This window comes from Eretmochelys imbricata, chromosome 14 (genome assembly GCF_965152235.1).
Source record: "Eretmochelys imbricata isolate rEreImb1 chromosome 14, rEreImb1.hap1, whole genome shotgun sequence".
In the NCBI taxonomy this organism is placed as follows: domain Eukaryota; kingdom Metazoa; phylum Chordata; order Testudines; family Cheloniidae; genus Eretmochelys; species Eretmochelys imbricata.
In genome coordinates, this window is record NC_135585.1 from 9037082 (window position 1) to 9064985 (window position 27904).

The 27904-nt window shown below is 43.6% G+C and overlaps 2 protein-coding genes across 14 annotated transcripts in view; one reads left to right on the forward strand and one right to left on the reverse strand.

Moving 5' to 3' along the window:
• ZNF207 (zinc finger protein 207) overlaps nt 1–27904 on the reverse strand; it is a 72690-nt gene that overhangs the window by 21362 nt on the left and 23424 nt on the right. For 7 of the 12 annotated variants that reach the window (XR_013347924.1, XR_013347921.1, XR_013347920.1 and 4 more), the window contains 2 exons: nt 27007–27072; nt 10312–10460 (listed from right to left, as the gene is read on the reverse strand). The gene's annotated coding sequence lies outside the window, so the exon portion shown is untranslated. Of the gene's footprint in view, nt 1–10311; nt 10461–24250; nt 27073–27904 lie in introns of those variants that run through there. The other 5 variants (XR_013347925.1, XR_013347922.1, XR_013347923.1 and 2 more) reach the window with 3 other exon arrangements.
• Nucleotides 8207–20236, forward strand: LOC144274690 (sterile alpha motif domain-containing protein 9-like). 2 transcript variants are annotated; one of them, XM_077833707.1, is made up of 4 exons: nt 8207–8674; nt 10380–10497; nt 11953–12000; nt 14121–20236. In XM_077833707.1, the coding sequence occupies exons 3-4, from the start codon at nt 11997–11999 to the stop codon at nt 18914–18916; spliced, it is 4800 nt and encodes a 1599-aa protein (XP_077689833.1). In that variant the 5' UTR covers nt 8207–8674; nt 10380–10497; nt 11953–11996; the 3' UTR covers nt 18917–20236. The 2 variants fall into 2 exon arrangements, with proteins under 2 accessions (XP_077689833.1, XP_077689832.1); XM_077833706.1 differs by lacking the exon at nt 8207–8674 and having other exon boundaries at nt 10430–10507.

Here is a 27904-nt window from a genome sequence, read left to right on the forward strand (position 1 = left end):
GCCCTGGCCCAGCCCCGCCTCTTGCCACCCCTGCCCCGCCCCCTTTTCCCAAAGTCCCTGCCCCAACTCCGCCTCCTCCCTGCCCCTATTCCAACTCCTTCCCCAAATCCCCGCCAGCTGTTTGGTGGCGGCCGCGGGGAAGTGCTGGGAGGTAGGTGGAGGAACAGGGACTCGGCGCGCTCGAGGGAGGGAAGCTTGGCTGCCAGTGGGTGCAGAGCACCCACTAATTTTTCCCCGTGGGTGCTCCAGCCCCGGAGCACCCATGGAGTTGGCAGCTATGCTCTTGACTGCATTGGTACCAAAGCCAGACAAAGGCAGAGACTTGACAAAGCATTTGGGCAAGAGACACATCCCCCCCAGAACGCTCGCCATCTCCCAGGAGGGGATAATAGCTTCCAGAGCTGGTGCCAGGTCTGACAAGGCCATCCACTGAATGACACTTGGCCAGCAGACAGTGCTGATCCCAACCCCTCCTGGAGATGTATGCAGCTGCATGAGTCTTATTTAGCCCCTTGGTACTAATATCGCTGGCAGTGGAAGGTGTGCAGCTGGTACCGATGTCCATTGCTAATACCTCACCATATCGAGCTCCTACAGTGCCACAACCCAAGCCTTTGCAAAAGCCCATGTTGACAAGAGGAAAGCCTCCCATGATTTCCCTGGTACTGCCATCTCCAGGCTCAGGCTACCTCTCCCTGGTTCCATCTGGATCTGCCCTTGCAATGGCAGAAGCATCTGACTCTCCTTCCTCAGACTCAGAGGTGTGGTGCTCTGTCTCCCACCCAGGATGGGGAACATAAGTCATTGGGACCATGGGTCATACAGCATCCCCAGCACTGGGCCTCGTCTAAGGATCAACAAGCTGGGCAAGGATGGGTCCCGGGCCCATATCAGTAGCCAGTCTGGATGCCATGGGGCATTCCCCTCCAACTAGGACCTCCCCTCAACCATCTCGCTCACTGAGAGTTCACCAGAGGCATTGTTACCAAAAAGCATCATTCCCTGGTACCCAGTATCAAGACTAGTACCAAGCAGCCAGCAGCCACTCAGGCACCTTCCCTGCCACAAGCCACAGACCAACCAACACCTCAGATGCATGTTGCATCCTCCTCACCAGATGAGGCTGTTGAGCTGTCCAAGTGACTCATCACCGCCAGAGGACCACACTGCTCATCGAGATCTTTTTAAAAGAGTGGCTTCTGGACTTGACATTCAGGCAGAAGAGGTGCGTGAAAGCTCTCACAAGTTGGTGGACATCCCAGTATCAGCAACCCCAGTCAGGGTTGCTCTACCAATTAATGAAGCCATCATGAAACCAGTCAAGGCTTTTTGGCAGACACCCTTCTCCCTTCCCCCCAAAGCAAAATGAGCTGAAAAGAGGTACTTCATCTTCTCTAGGGCATTTGAACATATTTACTCTTACTCCACCGCCCTGCCCCCTGGGTCTCTTGTGATGGCAGCTGCCAATGATCAGGAAAGACAGGGGCAATAAACTTCCATGCTGAAAAGCAAAGATTCAAAGAGGCTGAATCTGTTTGGTTGCAAGCTTTCTTCTTCAGGAAGCCTGCAACTCAGGATTGCAACCAACACACTCTTGTGAGTCGATATGACTTCACCCTCTAGGAAAGCATTATAAAATCTATAAACAATGTACCAGAGGACTGTAGACAAGAATTTGCAGTAATGGTGGATGAAGGTAAGAGGACTTCCCTCCAGGGGGGTTTGGACAGTGCAGACTCGGTTGCTCAAACCATGGCAAAAGCAATTACTATAAGGGGTTCACGGTTGCAGTTGTCTGGTTTACCTCTAGAGGTCTAACAGACTAACCAGGAGCTTCTTTTTGAAGGTCCCTCACTGTTTTCAGAGAAAATGGATGACAGGCTTCATAGCCTTAAGGATTCTAGGGCAACACTCAAATCCCTTCAGATCTATACCCCAGCATAAAAAAGAAAACAGTATGATCCGCAGCAGCTATACAAATACTATTATGCGCCTCGATCCCAAGATCCACTCAGGAAAAAGGGCAGAGATTATAGGAGGTGCCGTCCACCACCCTCCTCTTCAGCATCAGTGAGCTCATCCCATCCAGCCGCCTTGTCCAAACAGACATTTTGATGGGTTTGTTAAGGACAGTGTACTAGTCACCATGGCTCCATTTGTTCCCCATTGTTTGTTTATCAATTTCTTATCCCACTGCCTAAATGCTTAGGCCCACATAGCATCAGAACAGTGGATCTTAAACATGGTGAAACTGACGTATGCCATCCAGTTCATTTCTGCCCCACCCCAACCCCTTTCTCCATCCCTCTTCAGGGACCATTCTCATGAGATTGCCCTTCAACGTGTATTCTTCAGGCCATAGAGGAAGTCCTGTTGTATCTCAGGGAAAAGGGCTTCTATTCCTGCTACTTCCTGATCCCCAAGACTATCTCATGCCTAATTTAGATTTAAAAGATTGGTACGCTGCCCTCAGTTTAAAGGATGCTTAACTCCATGTTGCAATATGCCACGACTGTGGAAAGTCTCTCAGATTTGTGGTGAACGGTTGCCATTATCAATTTACTGTGCTTCTCTTTGGTCTGTTAGCTGCTCCTCAAGTGTTCACAAGGTGCAGGGCAATTGTGGCAGCTCACTTACAAAAATTAGGTGTCCACATGTTCCCATACCTAGACGACTGCTTGGCCAGAGGTTGGTCTGAGGCGCAAATCCTATCCAGCATATCCAGTAACCTGTCCACATTCAATGCACTGGGGATCCTAGTAAATTGAGACAAATCAATCCTGAAACGGGTAAAGACAATAGAATTCATCGGGGCAGTCTTTAGAGTCCATGAAGGCCAATGCCTTTCTTCCACAAGCCAGGTTTGAAACTTTATAGGACCTAGTGCTGCAACTGAGAGTATATCCTCTCACAACAGTATGCGGCTGCCTCAGTCTTCTGGGTCACAGGGCAGCATGTACCTATGTTGATCAGTACGCCAGACTACACTTTCCCTTTCTCCCCCCGCTTCCAACCCTCCCTCTAGTCACATAAGAATCTTCTCTGGGTTGGGGAGCTCATAGGAGGTACCTGTAGACTCAAGATCTTTGGTCGTCTCAAGATCTAGAGACTCATATAAATGTCAAGGAGTTAAGAGCAATACATCTAGCTTGCTTGGCCTTCCTCCCTAACACAGTGGGAAAAAAATCTATTAATTCTGACAGACAATTAGGCAACCCTGTTTTATATAAACAGGCAAGGAGAAGCACAGTCAAACCCACTGTGCCAGGAGGCAATTCACCTCTGGGACTTCTGTATAACCAGCTCAGTTCATATCAGAGCTGCTTGCCCTTTGGGGAAACAGAACACATTAGTGGATCAGCTGTGCAGATCCTTCTCTGATCACCACAAGTGGTCCAGATATGGTCAGGTCCATCTTTCATCTCGGGGGAAAATGTCATCAGTTCTATTCACAGGAAGGGCTCAGCCCAGGCTCGCCGACAGATGCTTGTCTCTTATCCTGGAAGAAATCCCTCCTGTATGCTTTCCTGCCGATTCCTTTACCTTCCAGGGTCATCTTCAAAGTGAAACAAGACCTGCTCACCTCATCCTCCTAGCACTGACATGGCCTCGTCAACACTGGTACTCGATCCTACTATTCTTGTCGGTCGAGCCTCCTGTGTCTCCAGTTGGATCCAGATGTAATTTCCCAGGACCACAGGTGCTTCCTCCATCCTAGTCTCTGAGTTGTCCATCTGATGGAGTGAGTACTTCATGGCTGAGACCCTTTGAAAGGTCCCGCTTGAAGGATGTTCAGAAAGTGCTTCTGAATAGCAGAAAATACACAACTAGAAACACTTACCTGGCTAATTTCAGGTTTCAGAGTAACAACCGTGTTAGTCTGTATTCACAAAAAGAAAAGGAGTACTTGTGGCACCTTAGGGACTAACCAATTTATTTGAGCATAAGCTTTCGTGAGCTACAGCTCACTTCATCGGATGCATACTGTGGAAAGTTTAGAAGATCGTATTATATACACACAAAGCATGAAAAAATACCTCCTCCCACCCCACTCTCCTGCTGGTAATAGCTTATCTAAAGTGATCACTCTCCTTACATTGTGTATGATAATCAAGGTGGGCCATTTCCAGCACAAATCCAGGTTTTCTCACCCCCCCCATCCCCCCCCACACACAAACTCACTCTCCTGCTGGTAATAGCTTATCCAAAGTGACCACTCTCCTTACAATGTGTATGATAATCAAGGTGGGCCATTTCCAGCACAAATCCAGGTTTTCTCACCCCCCCCTCCCCCCACACACACAAACTCACTCTCCTGCTGGTAATAGCTTATCCAAAGTGACCACTCTCCTTACAATGTGTATGATAATCAAGGTGGGCCATTTCCAGCACAAATCCAGGTTTTCTCACCCCCCCCTCCCCCCACACACACAAACTCACTCTCCTGCTGGTAATAGCTTATCCAAAGTGACCACTCTCCTTACAATGTGTATGATAATCAAGGTGGGCCATTTCCAGCACAAATCCAGGTTTTCTCCCCCCCCCCCCCCCCACAAACTCACTCTGCTGCTGGTAATAGCTTATCTAAAGTGACCACTCTCCTTACATTGTGTATGATAATCAAGGTGGGCCATTTCCAGCACAAATCCAGGGTTTAACAAGAACGTCTGGGGGGGGAGGAAAAAACAAGGGGATTATTAAACATTATTAAGGATCTACAACCTATCCTGAAGGATGACCCAACACTCTCACAAATCTTGGGAGACAGGCCAGTCCTTGCCTACAGACAGCCCCCCAACCTGAAGCAAATACTCACCAGCAACCACATACCACACAACAGAACCACTAACCCAGGAACCTATCCTTGCAACAAAGCCCGTTGCCAACTGTGCCCACATATCTATTCAGGGGACACCATCACAGGGCCTAATAACATCAGCCACACTATCAGAAGCTCGTTCACCTGCACATCCACCAATGTGATATATGCCATCATGTGCCAGCAATGCCCCTCTGCCATGTACATTGGTCAAACTGGACAGTCTCTACGTAAAAGAGTAAATGGACACAAATCAGATGTCAAGAATTATAACATTCGTAAACCAGTCGGAGAACACTTCAATCTCTCTGGTCACACGATTACAGACATGAAAGTTGCTATTTTACAACAAAAAAACTTCAAATCCAGACTCCAGCGAAAAACTGCTGAATTGGAATTCATTTGCAAATTGGATACAATTAACTTAGGCTTGAATAGAGACTGGGAGTGGCTTAGTCATTATGCAAGGTAGCCTATTTCCCCTTGTTTTTTCCTACCCCCCGCCAAACATTCTTGTTAAACCCTGGATTTGTGCTGGAAATGGCCCACCTTGATTATCATACACAATGTAAGGAGAGTGGTCACTTTAGATAAGCTATTACCAGCAGGAGAGTGAGTTTGGGGGGGGGGAGCAGGGGGTGAGAAAACCTGGATTTGTGCTGGGAATGGCCCAACTTGATTATCATACACATTGTGAGGAGAGCGATCACTTTAGATAAGCTATTACCAGCAGGAGAGTGGGGTGGGAGGAGGTATTTTTTCATGCTTTGTGTGTATATAATAAGATCTTCTAAACTTTCCACAGTATGCATCCGATGAAGTGAGCTGTAGCTCACAAAAGCTTATGCTCAAATAAATTGGTTAGTCTCTAAGGTGCCACAAGTACTCCTTTTCTTTTTACCTGGCTAAGTAGAAGCACTTCTCCATTTGGTCTTGCAGGAAAGGGGTCTCTTGAGGACCTTTAGCTGGACTATCTTTTAAAACAGAGTTTGGCTATTAGCTCTATAAGGGTGCAGCTGGCAGCATTTCTGTGGCAATTACCTCAGCCAGAGGGTGGATGAATTGAGGGCTCTATCAGAGTCTGTCCAGTACAAAGGAATTGAGGCGGGGAGTGAGTGGCTCCCCTCTCTTACACCAGCACACAGTGGTGGGTGGCGATAAAGGGTGCTCAAGCATTCGATGGGTGGGGGTCAAAAGCAGCCCCCCACAGCCCATGTCCTTGCCCTGCCCCACCCCGGGCAAGAGGGGCTGCAGCTCCCCACAGCTGCCTGCGCAGCTCTCACCTGGACCAGGCTCCAGCTGGGGGGGTGCTCGGGGGGGCACAGCACAGCCATGGTAAGAGCAGCGTGGGCAGCTGTGGGCCCTCCACCTGCCCTGGAGGAGGGAGGCACAGGGGTTATAGGCAACTGTTGACCCCCCTCATCCTGGGCAAGTGGAGGGTCTGCGGCTCCCCACAGCTGCCTCCCCCCCCCCCCACAACTCTTACCATGGCCTGGCTGCTCACCTACTTTGGGGTCCCAAACCACAGTTCGGAAACCATTCAATTAGAGCACTGCTGCCCCCTGCTGGGTGTGGCTTGCAATTAATGTGACATTTGAACAATAATGGGGGTTTAACAAAAGAACCTTGAACTATGGCTCTTAAAGCAGCTCCCTAGAACTGAGCCTGGGCCCAGAGACACCTCACAGCAAAAGCCTGTTCTGACAAATTGGTGATAGCACCTGTATCATAGGTCTGTACAGCATGCACCCCTGCAACCTGGCTGATGCTACTAGTACTACTGTAATATGTCTAAGCAGGGCAGCTGATACACATGCCCTCCCTGGAACTAGAGACAGATGGGTTCAGGCTAAGATCTGTTTCTAGATGGTATTCTGTGACCTTACTACTGTGTCTGCCTCCCTACATGTGATCCGACAACATCACAGGGCAGGCAGCTGAGGAGAGGTAATTTAAGGAGTAACTAACAGCAAAGCTCTCCCTCCTGCCTGGGCATTTTGCTGCCAGCTGCACAGCCACACCCTGACCAATGTTTCAGCAGTGAGGGCATCAATGCCTTCTGCTTCCTGTAGCGGTCATACAGGAAGGTCCCTGCCCAGCCCGCACTCCTTGCCCTCCAGAATGCATCATCAGGCCCTCTTCCCCATAGGCCTCCCAGGCCACCCCCCACCATGCCACTTGAGCTGCCTGCATGACATTCAGCTGGTCCACCTCTAAACTGCGCCCAGAGATTACCTGTACGTTTTTGCTTCACATAAGCCACTTCCTCGCCCTCATGACCCATCTCAACACCACTTGCTGCCATCCATCTGAGGCTGGGTGGTTGGGCAGGCGAGGAATCCACTCTTGTTCCACAGCTAAACTGGGGCAGCTCCTTCATAGAGCCATGAGCATGCGTGTGTGCATGGCATGGGTCTCTCTCTCTCTCTCTCACACACACCCACACCCTGCCCCAACACCTGTTCCTTTTGCTGCAAGAGGGACACCTTGGTGCTCTGTGGGTTGTGTCAGGTCACAGCGCCTCTTTGGGCTCCTGCAGAACCTCTTACTGAGGGTCCGGCTGCACATCTCCCTGCAATTCCTGATTTATGCACAGTCCAAGGTTTTTCAGCCCATCCCTGTAGTGTACAAACAGTTCCTTGTATTGGAGAACATTTCCTACAAAACACCTGGAGTGTGGGGTTGTTTTTCTGGAAGGGAAGGTTGGTAGGGCGACCCTACATCCTGTTTTGGCTGGGACAGTCCCTTTTTATAAGCCCTGTCTGGCCATCCCGCTTTTTTTTTTGGCAAACATGGGCATTTGCTCTTGCCACTGATCTGATCATCAGTTGGTAAGAGCAAAGTAGACAAAAGCGCATTTTTTCCCAAAAAAGTGGGTTGCAACCCCTAGAAGGGCACAGGGCTCTGCATGGGCGGGTGGCAGGGATCTTGGGCCAGCCCCATGTGCAGGGGATAGAGGGGGGCCTCGAGCTGGCCCTGTGTGTGGGGGGAGGGGGGGCTCGGTCTGGTCCTGCTTGCAGGGGGCTGAAGGGGGGGGCCTCGGGCCAGCCCAAGGAGAGCAACAGGGAGGCTTTGGGGGTGGTGGGGGGGATGGGGCCTCAGGCTGGCCCTGTGTGGGCAGGCAGCAAGGGGGTTTGGGCCAGCAGGGAGAGGGGGGGACTTGGGCTGGCAGGGAGCAGCACTCACACCGGGAGGGGGGCACCTTGGACCAGTCACCCTGGGGGGGAGGGGTTCTTTGTCATCCCCCCCGCCCCCCCCAGGGCTTCATTTGGGACGGCTAACAGTACAGCCTGCAGCGAAGGGCTGCCTACGCACAAATGTTGTACTGCTTTAACCAGACCAGTACTACCACCCTAGCACGGAGGCAGCTACCTTGGTAAAAGGTGCTTATACTGTGATAGCTTATTCCCCTAAGGAAAGGTGTTATAAAGCACCTGAACACCAGCACTGGTTACACATGAGGGTTGTGCAGATTTAGCTATTTCAGTAAGAAAAACCTACATGGTTAAATCAGGCCATAAACTGCATAGACCAGGCCTAAGGCAAGCTGAACAGCTGAGCTCAAAGCTCAACACGGAAGTGTCCCGCTTTGTACTTGATGATTTCTAGCCAGGCTCAGTCTGGTGGGTGGAGACTTGGACAAGTTTCAAGCTCACTTCTGGAGAGAAGCTCTCGCACTCTCTCCCACGCACTTTTGGGGACATCAGCCAACATGGGCTACTGTCCAGCCCTGTGATCAGTTCCTCTTTTCACAAACAAATCTCCAACTGTAAAGGGGAAAGTTTCCTCTCTCAGAACTGGCGCTTCCGTGAGTGAGCGAGCAGGCAGCTTCTTCCCCGCTGCAGCCTGAGTCAGGTAAGCCTTCCCTGTAGCACGACTTGAGAGTTGGCTCAAAACTCAGAACCTTGACGTCTTAATTAAATGTAGTTTGGTGGGAAAGGGGCTGGGCATGGTGGATGGGGATGAATATGACGTTCTTTGTGGGTATTTAGTTCTGGGTCACTCAGTGCTAGTGACTCTCCCTAAGGCATAGCAGGGATCAGAAGAATGAAGCCTTGCACTGCAACGGCCATGTTCCCTGAGGCCTATTATCTTCCTTCCGCTCCCAGATTCTGAACCTTTCCTCTCTCGGGGAGGCCTGTTGTTCAGGCAGGAATCTGTTTCTACGGGCCAATGGCCCCTTCTGCAAGAAGCCTGTGGCAGTGGGCTAAGAGGAAGATTTGCCTGCCAGTTTGTATTCAGTCTGCCTCCCCACTCTCTCTGCAGATTAAATCCCATGGGTGGATCTCTGGGTAATGCAGCCCCCGATGGCGTTATCTTTGCCAGCTAATCGCTCTCTGCCGGGCCCATGATGAATGTCCCCAACCCTAGCATTGCCCCACACAAATACAGAGCCACCCATCCTGTCCCCTTGGAGCAGCTCTGTATTAAACTGCAGGATCAGAATCCACATTGATCCCCACCCCCTTAACTTCCAACACTGATGTTGAGGATCTGGGTTTCTGTCACTCAGGATGGGGAAATTCCACATCTAAGACCCTGATTTGCAAACTTGTTGACCTCCAGAAAACTAGGCCCCCAGGGTTCATGGTTTCTCTATATTCCCTTTTCACATGCAGGAAAACAATCAAACCCATAAGAAAAGATATATAAGCAAGCAGGCAGGCTACCCCTATGGGCTACAAAACTACTGCAGTCAGTCACTGACAACCCTCCTCCCGCGCATAGTGTGGACTTGGGGAGGGTCCCATTGTGGTACAGAAGCAGCATAATCACTCTACACCACGCTATGATGGTAGTGAAATAGGACTGAGAGCCACTCTGTGGCTGCCAAAACAACCCCTTAGGCCCATAAGCAGTGGATTGTAACATAGGGCAGCCCACGGGGGATTGCTCTAACTTCAGTGGGGGCCGGGATAAAGGTAATTTTTATCCTCCCAGTGGGGTTGGTTCTGATCAGGAACGTAACAACTTAGAAATACATCCAGCTCTTACACTTTGCTGCCTCCTTGAGGAGCTTTTTAGCCAGGACGGTCAAAAATAACTTGTTTCCTCAAAAACTCTCACTGCATTTTCAGGTCCCATTTTGTGTACTTCAGGGTGTGGGCTGTGACCACTCCCCGCCAAGGAATTAACATTCCCACTTTGCTCAAAGGGAAAGGTTTCATTGAATCAGGCCTCAAACCAAGAGGCTAAGAGATCAGCTAAAAAGAAAAGAACTTTAAAAAGTATTTGTACAATCTAGAGTTGCTTTTGCAAAATAATTTAGGGGGCTATTGATTGCATAGGTAGCAGATGCCCATCACACTCTCGCATCTGTTCCAGGGTCTTGCTGTTTACTTAAATGTGTGAATTTGTTCCCCATTCTGTTTTAACCCCTTATCACCAATCTCTCCCACCCCCACACTAGCCTGCTGCCCCTTCTTCGCCCTACCCTTCACAGGAATTGGACCATCTTTCTCCAATCCTATGCTCACGCCTGCTTAACTTGCCTTTTTGCTGCAGGCTGCTCTCTTGATCCACTCTAAGGATTCTTCTGCCTTTAAATCTGAATTCACAGCACATCCTTGAAGCAGGTAGGAGCCTGGAATTGCCACTATGGAACTGGATCTCAGCTGTGTAGAAACCCGCCTCCACTGACCTGGCATGAGAGAGCAGAATTTACCTGTCAGAGTGTGGTACGGAAATGTCTGTGGCTATTATTTATACTTACAAATTTTCCTTGACATATTCTGTCACCTGTTATTCTTTAACTGTCTATTCTATTGTCTCAGTTTGCTTGAGGGACCTTTTATAAATATTTATTTGCAGGCATTATTAAATTTCTGTTTTCTCATTCTCTTGTGTAATTGTATTATTGGGCATTATTTTGCACACTGCACTTTTGGATAAGTTGTTTGTAATATAGGAATAAACTACACCAGTTTAAGGCACCTTTATGCCAAACTAAGTGTGTCAACAGTAAGGAGGGGACAGGATTATACCACTTTAAAGTATAATGCTATAAAGCAGTACAACTTCTGTAGACAAGGCTCTAGAATGTGGTTTCGCTGATTTACGTGATATAAGCAGCAAAGAGTCATGTGGCACCTTATAGACTAACAGATGTATTGGAGTGTAAGCTTTTGTGAGCAAATACCCACTTCATCGGATTTCCACTGCATGCCTCCGATGAAGTGGGTATTTGCTCACGAAAGCTTATGCTCCAATACGTCTGTTAGTCTATAAGGTGCCACACAACTCTTTGCTGCTGTTACAGATCCAGACTAACACGGCTACCCCTCTGATACATGATATAACCAGAGTCCCACTGACTTACAGACTTTGCCAGCTGACTACAGGAGCAGGACAAGTAATTATTTTTGCTCACTAAGCAAAGCAGCATTAAGCAGGCTCTTAAGAGCCCTCTCTTAATTTGGCACTACGTAAGGTACTGTCCAGAGAAGTGCATTACTGGGGAGAAGACAGAATAAACAGACCTTTGTAAAGGTGAAGAGGTGGAATTCAGACCACACTGTAACAGGTTTAATGCAGTAGTTAAACTTTTAAATTATAATTCTGCTAGCCTTATGTTGGCTGTTCTGTGGCCTATCTGAAATCTAGTTATCAGAATAGTTTCAGTCCAGCGTTCAAGAAGAGAAATACACACCCAAGAATCAATGGCCAAAAGCCTAAGCTATCTGTTCACCCCTGCAGCTGATCCCTCCAGCACCAAGCTTGGACAGCTACTGCCCCTACTTAGGATGACCAGATGTCCCGATATTTGGGGCTTTTTCTTATATAGGCTCCTATTACCCTCCAATCTCTATCCCAGTTTTTCACACTTGCCCTGCTGTATCTGTTCCAGCTTTTACCAGCTTCCCAAGAAAAAGTAGAATGGAGCAGGGCAGAGGAGGGAATGGCTACTGGCCCTGGTTTATGAGTAAGAGATTCTCACCTTGTGGTTTGTACATTAAGTTTATTTTTCCATCCCTTTCATACTGGGGTCTGAAAGACAGAGCTAGATGGCAAACCCAGGTTTAAATTCAGTAAATAACAAACACATAAATGGATCCCTCACATCCCCCCAAAAGTGAGTGAACAATATAGAAACAAATAGTTAAGCTCTTTGTTATGGCTTTCCCCCCCTTTAGATCAGTTTCTGCGCAAGAGGATAAACAACTACTTCTACAAGAAAATGGGTATGTCTCTCTTTTAAGATGTTTGTACTTCTTGGGTAATGGAATTTGCTTTAACAATATTTCCCTTTTGAATATATAACATTTTACTTATCTAACGTGTGGGGCAAACTAGTGAATCTTTTCAGCAGCCCTGGGAGAATGGTAAGGAGGTGGTATCCTCACTGAGGAAGGAACAGACACTGGTTAGTCTCTAAGGTGCCACAAGTACTCCTTTTCTTTTTAGTAGTAATCAGTGATTTCCCCAAGAACAGAGGAAATCAGTGGCACAACTCTAACTAGACCTCAGCACTTGATCCGTAGCTTTTGCCTTCCTCTGAGTCTGCAGCATGGGGTGTGGTTCGCCTGCTGGGATCATTGGGGCACATCTCATCTGATCAAGCCCCTGCCCTGCAGACTTGGGTACCGAGGGCACCTTGGCCTCTCCTGTTTACAACATTGTGTGCCCAGGCATTCTTTTGAGGACTGAAATGCTTTCGTCTTGCTAACATCTCTGAATAATAGAGGGGTACGTAGGTCAGCATTTTCAAAGTTTGGGTTGCGACCCAGTACTGTAAGGCACTGTAAGCATGTAAGGCACTGGGTCGCTCTGGTCAGCACCGCCGACCAGGCCATTAAAAGTCCCGTCGGCAGTGCTGCCCAGCTAAGGCAGCCCTAGTGCCTACCTGTTCCAACACCGCACTGTGCCCCAGAAGTGGCCAGCAGCAGGTCCGTGACCATGGGGCTCGGTGCACTGTCCCTGCCCCGAGCACCAGCTCTGCAGTCCCATTGGCTGGCTGCGGGGGCGGTGCCTGCGGGCAAGAACTGCGCAGACCTGATTGCGTGCCTCTGCCTAGGAGCCGGACCTGCTGCTTCAGGTGCAGCGCGGTCGGCAGGGCTAGGACAGGTGGGAAACTTGCCTCTGCACCCCAGCTGCACTGCTGACTGGGAGGCGCTGGAAGTAAGTCCGTGTCCCAATCCTGTGCCCCAATCTCCTGCCCCAGCCCTGAGCCCCCCCAAACCTGGAACCCCTCCCTGCACCCCAAGCCCCTCATCCCTGGCTCCATCCCAGGGCCTGCACCCCCAGCCCACAGCCCTGATCCGCTCCTGCACCCCAACCCCCTGCCCCAGCCCAGAGCCCCCTCCCACACCCTGAACCCCTCATTCCCAACCCCACAGCCCTCACCCCCTGCACCCCAAACCCCTCAGCCCCAGCTCCGCTGGGTCATGGGCATCAACCATTTTCTTCAACTGGGTCCCCAGAAAAAGTTTGAAAACCACTGATCTAGGGGACATTTAATGTCTTGTGATATGCAGGTCAGACCAGAAGATGTAACGGTCCCCTTCTGCCCTTAAACTCTAGGATACGATGAAGCTTCACACTGTCTACTAGTCCTTGCAGCTACTCCATACAGTCTCTTCTTAGTTTTTGTCTAGACTAGGATAAAAGGTGCATTGTTAGAAAGTTTTAGCTAAACACAGTGGTCTCCAAAGTGGGGTGCGCGGCTCTCCCCGCTCCGTCTTCAGCGGCACGCCAGCGGCAGCTTTTTTTTTTTTGCTTCCCTAGAGCTAGCTCTGGGGGTGCGCGATCCAAAAAGTTTGGAGACCACTGAGCTAACATGCTTGAGAAGTCTAGTGTAGACAAGCCAGGCTGCCTTTAACAAAGTCTAAGATAGGGGAGTTAAAACCAGGGCATGGGTGGGTGAAGCCTGGCCTTCAACTCAATGCAATTAGTATATGCTGAAATCCAAATTGCCTTGTCTTCACTAGAGTTTTCAAACATGTTGTTAGCAAAACATCACACATTTAACTCTGGGTCTAGACAAGGCTTTAAAGAGGACCAGAACACTAATTCAAAGTGCATGGTGTGGTGAAATTAGACAAACAAAAAAGAAGAGTAACTCTCCCTGAGTATGCAAAGAGTCCTGTGGCACCTTATAGATTCATAGATTCATAGATATTTAGGTCAGAAGGGACCATTATGATCATCTAGTCTGACCTCCTGCACCTTATAGACTAACAGACGTATTGGAGCATAAGCTTCAGTGGGTGTACACTGCTTTTACAGATCCAGACTAACATGGCTATCCCTCTGATACTTGCCTCCCTAAGTATGTGCTACTGACACACAATTTCATTTTCAGACTACAAAATGTTACCTTTGGCTGAATGGAATGAGTCTCATGTTAGATGCTGGCTCGAATCTATTGGAATTAAGAAAGAATATGTAGAAAAGCTCTGTGAAGAGGAAGTGACTGGCCCAGTGCTCAAAGAATTAGATGAACCTTTCCTCAAAAGCATGGGTATGAAAAGAGGCCAAATCCACATAATAACACGGAAAAGAAACGAACTTTTGGAACATTTGCACAAAAATGCAGGGGTAGACTCAGCCCAAGCAGATAATCCCAGCATTAAAGCTTCAGAAGTGTTGGGTTCCGATATCACTACCAATGATGATAAAAAGAGAGTAAAAAACAGGAATTCAGCTGTGTCTATGAAGGCTAATGCACCAACTGAAGAGACAGACAGTGATTTAAAAGCCCTCAGCATCACACAGCACGAAAGTTTTCATGTAACATCTTATCAGAAGGGATCTTCAGAAACAGACAACACTGGGGCAGTAGAAAAGACTGCTAAGGAGCACACATTAAAAACAATGTCTACTTTTTGCAGGAGAGGAAGTAGAAAAAGTCATTCCTTACATGAAAATACAGTTGAATCATTAACGCTGAGCAAATTCAGACAATTTAAAAATGAAGACATTAATTTTAAATATGTGAAAAACAGAATTCTTGCTCCGGAAACTGGAATCATAGATTTGATCATTCCTTGCCATGAATACAAATCTTTCACAACTGCTGCGAAGCTGGACAGGCAACGATTGCAAGCAAAGTTTGCCTATGAAGTGATTAGATATGCCTCAGCCTGCATGAATGTTCGAACAAATGGCACAATACACTTTGGTGTAATGGACAGTGTTGAAGACAAGGGCTGGAAACACGGACAGATAGCCGGCATACCGGTAAGAGACAGAGACATCTACGTAGATGCATTAGATTACATTGAAAAATGTTTTGAACCATCTGAACAAGAAGCTGCAAGAAATTGCATTCACCCTCCTATTTTTACTGAAGTGATTCAGAAAGACTCTCAAGAACAATACTTTGTGGTAGAGGTTGACATTGAACCATCATCCAGTACAGTGAAGGGAAAGATCTTTCAAGTACGCTTACCTAGATTTAACGAACACAGTAATAAGGTGATTTTCGACAAAATTCCAGTTCTCTATCAAAGAGTGGGAACAAAGTCTGAGCCTGTAAAGAATGAAGAGCTAGTGGCTTTTATTCAGAGTTTACAAGAGAAGGATGTCAGAAGGGAAAAGGCTGAGTCCTCCAGTAATGAGGACCCTATGGAAATTTCCCAAAATTTAGGGCGGAAGTTATCAGTCCTATTCACTGATGGCAAGAACTATATGAATGATTCTCTATTGTACATTCTTGTCGCAAACAGCTGTGGAAAAGAAGATCTGAAATCTGTCAACTTTTTAATGCGCATGAATATTTTCTGTGTGTTTGATTTTGATGAGGATTCCAATGTGTCAGGTTTATATGCCAAGTACAAAGAGCATCATGAAACAAGGTCACATTTCTTGCAAAATTATTCCAATGAAAGCAAGATGAGCACCACTGAATTTCAAAAACATTTGGGCCTATTTGATCACACCAGCTGGATATTTTGCAATGGACGCAGTGACTTCCGTGGGGATGAAAAATCTTGTGATGAAGACACTTGGATTAGAACGAAAAAGAAGTATCTTAAGAAAGCCATTTCATTTATCTGTGATGAAATCCTTCCAAAGGGATCTTTTGTGGTACTTTTCCTACTATCATCACCTGTGGAGAAGCCAATTGTAGACACCTTCCAGGAATTCTACACAGAAATGAATGGTATGGATTATATCATATGCATTGCAGAGTCCAAAGAAAATTATGAGAAGTGGGCTAACCTAGCTCAGGCATCTTGTAGCATTGAGACATTAGAACAGAGGAGCATTGTGGGCATGAAGCTAAGTCACGTAGATGCCACTATTCAAAACATGATGCCATCTGCAATATGTCCCAGACATTTACCAGTTTCCACAAGAGGTCTGTGTGTGCTTCCAACTCTGGAAGAAGAAAAAATGTCTTCCCTTGAAATATTGTGTGCAGATCAATGTGATGATATCAAACTGGATCTTCTGAGCACAAAAGAAATACAAGAGATAGAACAAACATTTTACCAAGGTAGAAAAGTCAGCTGGAAAAATTTCTGGCTTGCTGATAAAGGGAGCTGTGGAGAAGTCATTGAACGGGAGGCCTCTGAAGAGGTTCATAAAATCTTAGATGATATTTTGCATGGGAACAGAATCAGGTATTCTGTGGCTCAACTAAAAATATTTCATCAACCTGGAAGTGGAGGAAGCACCATTGCAAGGCAAGTACTATGGAAAAGAAGAAAGGATTTAAGATGTGCTGTGGTCAAATCTTCATATTCAACTGCAACTGTCTCCAAGCATGCAGTTAATTTTAGAGAATATGATGAAAATGACATAAAGAATCCTCTCCCAGTGATCCTCCTGATTGAGGACTATGATGAAGATTATCTGGATGAATTAAAGAGTGATTTAATGGATGCAATGGCAGCTCGAAGAAGTCATTTTTCCAAGCCTTGTTTCATCCTCTTGGGCTGTAAACGATCTAATGTCCCTGAAAAGCTTTGCAAAGCTTCTCCCCTCGATACAGTTGCCGTCACTCACAAATTGACAGACCAAGAGAAACACCTGTTTAAAACCAAAATTGAAAAACTTAAAAAGCAGAATGACTTCAAGCCTGCATTTATTCTTACGTTTGTCCTAATGAGTGAGGAGTTTAATGAAACATATGTGAGGGAGTTTGTAGAGCACCTGCTGCAAGGCATAGACCTTTCTTCCCCCGTTACTAATTTAATGAGGTATGTTGCTTTGCTCAATTTCTATGTACACAATTCACACATTTCATTATCACACTGTGAAGCTTTTCTAGGGCTCGGGGCATATACAGAAGAGAGAGTGAGAGAGTATGATTTCAAAAATAACTTAAGTGAACAGGCAAGAGTTATTTTTATTGAATTAAGAGAAAATACCACCTGTATTTCATCTATCCATATCATACATTACCTGGTTGCAAAAGAAATTCTGCATCAGCTCTCAAGAAGCGAGCCTCAGAGTCAAATTGCAATGAAACTTCTTCAGGAAAAAGTGCTTTTAAACCATAGATTTGGACGAGAAGAGTTCATGAAGTTCATCAGAGATTTGTTCATACGACGCGACAAGAAGAGCAGGGGAGACAATACTGACAGCCTCTTCTCTCCATTCATTGAGCATGTCTGTAAGGTTGAAGACTGTGAAAAAGCTATAGAGGTTTTAAAAACTGCATACGAATGCCTGGGAAAAGATGCCTTCTTTGCCCAGCAGCTTGCTCGATTGCATTACAATCATGAAAAATTTGAGGATGCAGAATATTGGGCAGGGGTAGCCAAATCTCATTTGCCTTATGATTCTTTTATTTTGGATACAGAAGGTCAAGTGTACAGGAAATGGTTTAGTTTTACTCTGGACAAAAAGATGTATGAGGCCACTCCTGGTGGAGTCATTGAGATGATAGAAACTGCCCTTAAAGCTATGAAATGCTTCAGGGCTGCACAACAGGCTGCAAAGTCAGAGATCGACAGTATGAACAATGCCGGATATTTTGGAGAGGTTGAAGTGGGATGTCGTCTACTAAAACTCCTGTCTACACTTGAGGTATTTCCCAGAAACACACAAGGGGAACATTCTGAGCTTGTGCGTTATTTGCTAACAGACTACATTCCTGAGGAAATTAAAAAACCCTGGGGAAAGCTTCACAGTCGTTTAAAAGGCTTACGTCAGAACATTTATAATGCTCTGGACTGGATTTCAGAAGATCTAAGTTACTTCCAAACAGATAAAAACCAAGAGAAACAAGATGAGGAGGCAAAGGAGAAGGAAGAACAAGTTTACAATCCCAGAAAGTGGTTGAAAAGACAGTCTGAGGTATATGCTAAGTTCTTTACCTCAGAGTATCCTATGGGAGAAAACAAAGGAGAACCTGAAACTCAACTCCTCAGACGTATGAACATTTATAAGTACGGTGGTGGCAGTGTCACTACCATTCTTTCATTTTTGACAGATTCAAAGGAGATGAGGTCAGTTGAAAAGCTAGAAAAAATAATTAATTTTTACCCAGATGACCCACAGAAAGAGAGGCTAGAGGATACTGATCTCATCAATTACATTTTGTGTCACATTACACTAGCATGTTTATCTCCTGGATCTTCCAAACTTCTTCCTTTTGAAACTCTTAGAGAACTCAGCAATAGATTTTTTAAACAGAGAAGAACAGCATTTCCAGCAAGTGCCCATTTTTTGCTCACCTTACTGTACTGGCCTGATGATGCATTAGACAAAGAACCTAATCCAGATAAAGATGATATTCTCGTATCAGCTCTTCAGACTATGAAACGCATGCATGACATCAAGGTGAAAAATATTGCTCCAAGAAAGAAAAAAATCTACACACATTTTTTCCTGGGAAAGGGAAGTGGTCTAAGAAAGATTATGCACAAGACCAGGGTTGATAAATTAATTGGTGGCTCCCTAGATGATCGAAGGTTGAAATGGCAACATGGCGATGTGTGGAATATAGGTAAAATACGTGATGTTCTAAGAAGGGTTTCAGGTTGGACAGAGAATGGAAAACTGTTTGTACAGGGTCATGTTGGGCAGATTCATATTGTACCTTTACATTATGATTCCGTGCCTCAAGGAAATGAAAATGTGACATTTTATTTAGGATTTTCATTTAATGGGCTTGTTGCTCATGATATTCAAGTCAATAAGTAAAGAAAAAAAACTCTTCCATAGAGTAAGGTACTTGGGTGCATTAACTTGAGAGTACCCACTGTACTGTTAGAAAACTGTGCTAGTCTTACTTGTTACATTCAGAAAACGTACATCAAGAAATCAAAGTACATGACACCCAGGAAAAAAAAGAAAGCCCAAAGAATTGTGGGGAGAAGCATAATAACCCTGCTTGAAGATCTAGAAAGTCTGGAAACTTATACTTAAGAAAACCTGTTACCATGAATCACAGTGATTGAATAATTATGGGTCCATTCACTTTTTAAGTTTGTTTTATCAGTGAAAAAAAATTCAAAAGAGTGCAACTCACTAGTATATTAGTTATTGGTAAAACTGAAAAATGCAAAAGAGATAGAGAATGAGAAACCACCGAGGATCATTCGGAGCTATGAGGCCAAATGCACCACAAGACTAAGCAGGTGTTAATGTCAGTTTTATCCTTTCCTCCAAAATCCAGACTGTGGATTCCACAGTTGTTACACTGGGTAATTTAATTTTGCTTCTTGGATGCATTAAAAGAATTATAAAATAGAATATAATTTGTAATTGTGTTCTGTAGTTTGGTTTTAGTATTTTCCAAGATGAAGGAAAGAAAATAATTTTAAAGTAAAATTTTAAGCTGTACACATGAACAAAATATGTATCTTAACTATTTAGCATACTTCATTTGTTGTATAGTACCACATATTGAATAACCAAATTCAACAGTGCATCAACTCATTTGTCCATTTTTGGGGGGAAGGGTGCAAGAAAATTGGTGGGCAAGAAAAGTAAGCGTTTAAAAAAATTTGCTGTACTTTGCAAATCAATTTTTTTTAAAAAAACAGGTAAAATTGGTGAAATAGTGGCTAATCTACCTTAGCAGCTTTCTTTTTAAAATATATTAATAGTTTGAAGTAAAAATACTCTAAGCATCATTACAATTTTTCAAATTTGTCTAAGGTAATACACTAAACATGAGCAGTTCTCACACTGCTAGGTTATGTTTTGTAGAAAGGGCACTCACTGATATATCACCTTCATGTTATGTGGTTTAGGACATGACTTGTATGTTTACTGATTTCATAGTCTTATTTGAACATTAGTACTTTATTTCTATTATAATTTACTAATGTTATATTATCATATTATAAATATCTTTACTGCACCAGTTCATTTTTAATGAGGTATTAAAAAAGCGTACTCTAATGAAGTAACAATACATTATTTTTGGAGTTTGTGTTTTGCTTCTTTTAATATTATTGTATTAACAACTACCTCACTTAAACTTCACTGGAAACTAAAATATCATTTGCATACTGTCTGACTAAACAACCTTTTACATGAATCCCAACTTGTTTATTGAGTTCTTCAACATAGACAGAAGATAAAAGGGCAAACAGATGGAAATTTTTTCTGACATACTCAACATCTGATGGCTCTACGTGCAACCACTTAGTTCTGCAGTTCATTTGAAACTATAATCAGCCACTATTTTCCTATACACAAGGATTAAGTCATACTTCTCTGTTCAAAGTCTGGGGAAAGAGGAAAGTTACTTTTAAATTAAAACTGAGATTGTTAGAAAGAGGGCTGTTAAAATCAGCTGACTTTTTAAACTTAATACAACATCCATGTTGCATATGAGTGACGACACAAAGCCTGAATTCATTAGAACAATTCAGGATTTAAATGTGTCTACATCACAATCAACTATAAATAATGCTAGACTCTGTCACCTTGTTTAAAGAAGATTGACGCTGAATCTGCAGGAAGTAGTGTTGTACAGAAAATGCTCCAAAGCGATGAGCTCTCTCTTGGGTTCAAGTAGACTTTACGGTTGTATTTGAAATCTTTCCCAGTTATTTTTCTTTCTGCTGCATACAAAGCTATTAGATTTCCAAAATCAAGCATATGTAGTATCAAGGCAACATTGAGAAGGGATAATTGAGAAGTTTTCTTGCTTGGATTTTCTTCCCCAATAATACTCCAAGTGGAGAAGCTGTAGGCTGTTGGAATATCTAACTTGATCACACCTGCTCTGCTTTTTTCAATCAGAAAGGGTTACTTATCTCATAGTAACTGATTCTTTGAGAGGTAGACACATGTGGATCCCACTCATGGTATATGGGCACCTTAGCACAGTAGCGAGGAACATTTTCACTAGTAGTGTCCAGTAGGGGGTTGTGCTCATGTTCCCCCTCCCAGGGGTTTTGAGAGTGCAGCAACCCCAACCACTACTCAGTTCCTTCACTGCCCAGAATCCAAGTATAACTAGAGCTTTTTCTTGCTATATGTTCCTTAATAAGCCTTGGAATTAAAGGAAAAGGAAGGTAAGCACATATCAAATGGTATAACCAGCAATCATGAAAGTGTCTGCTATGGATCCTGGACTCTTTCTTGCTCGAGAACAAAACTTCAGATGCTTTCTCTTCTGATTAAAAGTGAACGGGTCTATTTGGGGAAAAACCCATCTTCGGAAGATTTGGTCCAGTAATTAATCTTTTAATTCCCACTTGTGATATAAAGTCACTTTTTTGCTTAGTGAGTCTGTTAAACCATCATCAAGACTGATACAATTCTTGATATATCACTCCCACAGATCTATGGCTTCTTGACATAGGAGATCTGATCTTGCACTTCCCTGTTTGTTTATGTAGTAGGCCACTGTGGATTGAGCATGAGAATTTGAATGGAAGAATCTTTGATCAGTGGTATAAACTCTTTGCAAGCTAGATGTATCCATCTCAATTCTAGAATATGTAACTGGCACTCCCAATGAGACCACCAATCATGAGTGTGGATCTGACATATATGTACTCCCCAATCCTTCTTGGATGCATCTGATATCAGAGTTATGGATGGTATTGGAACAGCAAATGGTATTCCTGCACAAACTTTTTTTTTGTTTTAACTGTCCACTTCAGAGTTAAAAACTTGACTTAGAATCATCACTCTCTGTGAAATGTTGTGAATTTTGTAATTGTATATTAACTTGATAAAAGCTTGAAAAGGTCTGAATCACAGATGGCTGAGGCTCCCATCAGAGGAAAGATACAAGCTTAAAATATTGGTTAACCTCACATTTCAGTATTTACAGCAGAAGAGGAATGGGGTGAACCAGGATACTAATTAAGCTTTTATATGTGGCTCATTCAGAGCCTTCTCAGCTACATGTGGCAAGGTTGTTTTAAACTAAGGATGGCAGGGCAAAAAATTGATTATTCAACCAGTTTCACGGGAGAAATCACCTTGTGCTGGCCAGTTGACAGCTGGACTGTAAGAATTAGTGCAGAATTTCTGGAAGCTAAGCAGTTCGGCTCAGATCTCGAAATCCGCTCAGCGTCACAATGCCTAACTTTGGGTGCCCAGAAAAATCAATGGAGTGCAAAGGTGACCTACAAAGCCTGAGTTAGGTACGTAGGGTCCCTGAACAATGGGGGTGGGGAGAGAGACACCTAAGAACATGATCCACAAAAGCCAGCATGCTAAACTGGGAGCTGCTTAAGCTGGGTAATGCTGATGAGGGGTTGTGTGCTAAGCCCCACTCCAAGTTCAGCTCCTAGGCTGGGGCTGCAGGGAGGTACCTATTTGTACTAGCAGTTCACAGCAGGGAACCTGTCTCCAGGAGTCACTTTAGATGCCTACGTTGTTTCTAGCAAGAATGAGTTAGGCACCTGCCTTGCTTCATGCAAAATGGGCACACGAGTCAAAGGTACATGATGCCATATGGCCTAGCAATTTGAGACACATCATTACTAATGTCTGAGGGCAATCAATATCCGGAAAGATACTGGAACAACTTATTAATCAAATTGTTCAAACATGAAGGATAAAGTGGAAATAGCCAACACGCACTTATCGAGAACGAGTAACACTAAACCAATCTAATTTCCTTCTACAGGCAAGTCTTCTGCTTCCCACAACATTCTCATATGGAAACTACAGAAATATGGTTTAGATTAAATTACTATAAGAGATGTACAACTGGTTGAAAGACCAGATTCAAAGAATTATCAATGGTTCACAATCAAACTGGGAGGAGATATCAAGTGGTACTGGCCACTGTCGGAAGACAGGATGCTGGGCTAGCTGGACCTTTGGCCTGACCCAGCATGGCTGTTCTTATGCAAGTAGGATCCATTTTAGGTTCAGTACTACTATTCTTTGTTTTCATTAACAACTTGGATGATGTAGTGGAGAGTATGCTTACAAAATTAGCAGATGACATCAAGCTGGATGAGGTTGCAAGCACTCTGAAGGCCAGGACTAGAATTCAGAATTACCTTGATAAATTGAAGATTTGCTCTGAAACCAATAAAGACAGGTGAAAAGTACTAAGGAAGAGAAGTGCACAAATTCAAAATTGGCAATGACTGGCTAGACAGCAGTGCTACAGAAAAGGATCTGGAGGTTACAATGGATCACAAACTGAATGAGTCAACAGTGTGATGCTGTAGCAAAAAAGGCAAATGTCCTTCTGGATAACAGAAGTGTCATATGTAACTATCACGCTCTACTTGGAAATGGTGAGGCCTCTGCTGAAGTATTATGTCCAGGTTTGGTACATAAGATGTGGACTAATTGGAGAGTCCAGAGGACAGTAACAAAAATTACAAAAGGTTTAAAAGACATAACTTATGAGGAAAGGTTAAAAAACTGGACATGTTTGGTTTTGAGAAAAGATTACTGAGGGTGGACCTGATAAGTCTTCAAATATGTAAAAGACTTACTTTTAGGTACTGCACATCAGTTGTTCGTGTTTAATTATTCTGTGCCAATTTAGTACCCATACCACTCCCGCTAAAAGGATCTTCCCAGTCCTTATTTGGTCAAATATGCCTTAACCTAAAAGCACAGCTGCACTGTTTATTCCAGTATTGTGTCTTACTAACACACGTGTAGTTAAGCAGTTTTGGGAGCTTGTATTAATTTTAATTATCAGTGTTACATTACTGAGACCTACAGAAAACAAAAGAAGCCAGAATTTTTTAAAAAGCTACCAAAAAACACCCCAAAAAATTAGCAAGGCTGAGCACAAAAATCTGATTTGGGTTGTTTGTAGCCTCAAAGACTAATACTTGATTAACATACCCAATTTAAATGTTTTACACAGCTGAGCAGTACGCATTGTTTGGCATGTTATTGCAGCATATGTCACCTAATATCTCTGCAGATAAACTGTGTCTTTATTCATTTGCCTGATTTCATTATGCTATTTAAGCTGAAAGTCGGTTGAAAACATACTTTTTTATACTTAAAATTGTTGTGAAGCACTTCAACACAATGTGTTGCAAATTTTAAATTGTTCCTTCAGAGAAAATACACAGGCAACCATTCATTTATTAAATTACTAAGTTTAATCATTAGAGAAAGTCAGAATTAAATAGATACATATTATGGAAGTATATATATCCAATTTCCCATTCCTGAAGAAATATGAGCCTCATAAGAACACACAGAATGCAAGTTTGATTCATTGTTCTTGGTTCCATATGGTCTTCAACACTTCTCTGTCAACTGAATGCTATGAAAATTAAACTGCAGACAGTTACCATTTCTACAGTCAACATGCATTTTACAGAGTTACCCACATACTTACCAACCTTTCAGTTTACCCCTCCCTCTTACCAATACTTTTACCATCTGTTACAAGTTTTGTACACGTGCTCACAGATTGATGGGCATATTTTAATGTTCTAAAAACAGTTAACTTGGTCCCACTCACTTCACTTCTTCAAAGAACATGAATTTGGGACACTTTTTAATATCAATACCTGAATGATTGTTGGTTCACAGAAGATAGATAAACTCTTAGTGTGGCCTCCAAGTAATTGCCACAGTAAAGTAAAAGATCCAATTGTATGTTAAAGGACAGCTATGACAATGGACCAAAAGCTCAACTTAAGATCACTTGTGTAGTAATGACAGGTCTAAAGATTCCCAGTATCCTTTCAGAAAAATCCAAATTTGCTGTGTCAAAGGAAAATGCACTTAGCTCTTTATTATTGAAACAATATTCATATTATGCTGTGGGCTATTTAATTGGCAAAAAAAAATCTCAGAAAGGTGGCATTTCCACCATAGCTCATTATATTAAAGCAATCGTGAAGCATTGTACTTTTTGGTAATATGAAGCACTAGAGCAGGGGTCGGCAACCTTTCGCACGCGGCCCATCAGGGTAATCCGCTGGCAGGTTGCGAGACAGTTTGTTTACGCTGACCGTCCTCAGGCACGACACACCCCCCCCGCAGCTCCCTGGGGCTGCGGTTCGCCGTTCCCAGCCAATGGGAGCTGCGGGAAGCCATGGCGAGCACATCCCTGCAGCCTGCTCCTTCCCACAGCTCCCATTGGCCAGGAACAGGGAACTGCAGCCCCAGGAAGCTGCCTGCAGATGGTCAACATAAACAAAACGTCTCGCAGCCTGCCAGCAGATTACCGACCCCCGCACTAGAGGATGGGTGTGGCAAAGGGGAGTGTTCAATACCAAATTGGGGGTACTGTGAAGTAGAAGGTTAAATAATTTCTTTTTTAGCAACCCCTGTAAGCTGACCTCACAGAATATTGCAGTCCAAAGGAACCACTTATTAACAAGGTGAGAGATTTAGTGCCACAAACAGCAACTGGATTCACAATTATTTAAAAAATATCAATTAAAAGGAAAGATTTGTGAACTTTACTACATATAGTCACTGATTTCAAAGTAAGGAATCTGTAGTTTTTACACGTGCACATAACGCCCAGTCATGTTTAGGAGTTATAGGCCAACACATTAATTTTAAAGCCAATATAAAAGTGACCCGCCAGGTTCCCAAAAGATAAGTCTGAACAGGCACATCACAAGTGAGAAAGTTGAAGTGCGTGTGCTGCCACTTGCAGGCAAGTGAACATTTAGTCTGAATTCCTGAGCATATAATAAGAGTCCCTGGATGATGTGTCCTGCTAAAACTACAAAGGTTATCACCGCTCTTAAAACCAGTCAGCATGTTTTCTTCTATAACATAAAAAATTAACATGCTATTACAATTGAGAATGAATTCTTAAAACCTATGCAAGATGTTCAATTCTGAAATCAACTTGGTGGAGCTGTATATGTCAGCTTATCACATTGTTATTCAGATTGTTGCTCTAATTAGGTAAATTGAGATGACGACAGTTTCAGTTTCTATTTGACTACCTCCATCCATTGGCTTTCCTTGATCTTTAATGTGCTGTAGTTTTGGAGTTTATTTTTGTAGAGCACCTAAAAACGGTCACAGTATATTTGTGTACACATACAAAATTTTATCTTCTGAAGTTAATTTCATTCAAAATACTCGAGACGCTCAGGACACTGCACAACCAAAAAACATCCAAACAATTAAGTCACCTGCTTCAAATTTAAGCAGATAAAGCACACTAAGCAATACTGGAGGGGTGGAAGGAGAAAATAAAGAGGAATATGAGGGAAAGGCAAGAAATATGGAGTAAACTAAAGTCTCTGAGGAAAACATTTGTAGGAGCTCTTTGAAGTGTAGAAAGGGGCTAAAATGGATTTCAGAGTCTAATCCCATGCACAGGGCCTACTACAGCAAATATATGAGAGTGGGGGTATTAAGTCAGGTGATATTACATATTGTCTGTAAACAGAAAATTTAAGTCAAGGTTAAATTACTGCTACAGTATTAGGGGCATGAACACCCAATCCCCAATATAAGCGAATATCAAAATCCTGCATCACCAATTCACTCTGGTAAAATGACCTCTCTCGGTAGTAAGTGAATTACTGAAGAAGTGACCGTTGAATCCACATCCATGTGTCCATTAAGCTTCTCAATACTGCCAAAACGACTATCAAAACTTTTAATCCCCATTTCCGTTAATCAGGTGCTTGTAAATGTATAGTACCCCTAGGTGTAGTTAGAATCACTGTATTTTTTTTAACTGTTAAATTCTACAAATTTACTCACTACTGAAAACAGCAACATATATCCTACACAACAAAGACGTATTTACATTTAGGTGATCAAAAGACTCTCTCCTCATGTATTTAAATGGTATTTGAACACAGTATTTCAAACAGGAACATCAGGTACTTACAGATTAAACTAACCTGTACTGGCAGTGCTGTGGGATTTTTCTTCTCTACCAGTAAGTAGCAAATGCTGAAATTCTGCTGCTAGTTAACAAAAACACAAGTTGTATTAAATCAAGGAGTTTATCCATAATTTAGTTCTCATTTAAAATTTTTTTTTCAAACCTCAATTGGTACAATGTCCCTTTTTAAAAAAGAAATGGACTAAAGGCAGCTATAAAATTATGGTTAATTTGCCTTTAAATTTGATTCAAACTTTTCTGACTCATGTATCAGACAAGTGTAATATGATAAATACCTCTTGGACAAACCTGAATGTTAAGGGATTACAAGTTGTAGTTGCAAGAGTGACCCTGTTAAAGAGCACTCAGTGAAAATAGATTGGGTACACTTATTTTCTCAAATTTCACCTGCTTCACTGAGGCAATAGAGGTGAAGTTGTTTGTGAAATCAGTTTTACTTTGTCTTGGTGTGTGATTCATAAATCAGGGAACAGAGAAATGGATTCCTTGAGTATATGTGGGCTGTTCTTAGGTATGATGAAAATTCCCACATTCAAAACCAAGAGGTTGAAGTTGGGACTAGTTAACACAGTTCTAGTAGGAACAGCAGATGTGTAATTCAATTTAAAAAGAATTACTCTTGAAATGTGATTAAAATTTATATTGATATAGCAAAAACAAAAAGGAAACCCTGAGGCAACACATACCTCATCTGACCTATCAACTTCCCTGCCACAATGTGTCTTCTCTCTACACACCCTATAAAGGAGGGGAGAGGGAAAAAATCCCATGGCCTCAAAAATCAGATTTCTTAACTTACTATTCTAGGAAGCCCGAAATGATCATCTATTACATCAAACATGATCTTATACAAGAGAATGCTACACTGTCACCAGCTGTTGGTCTTACCTTTT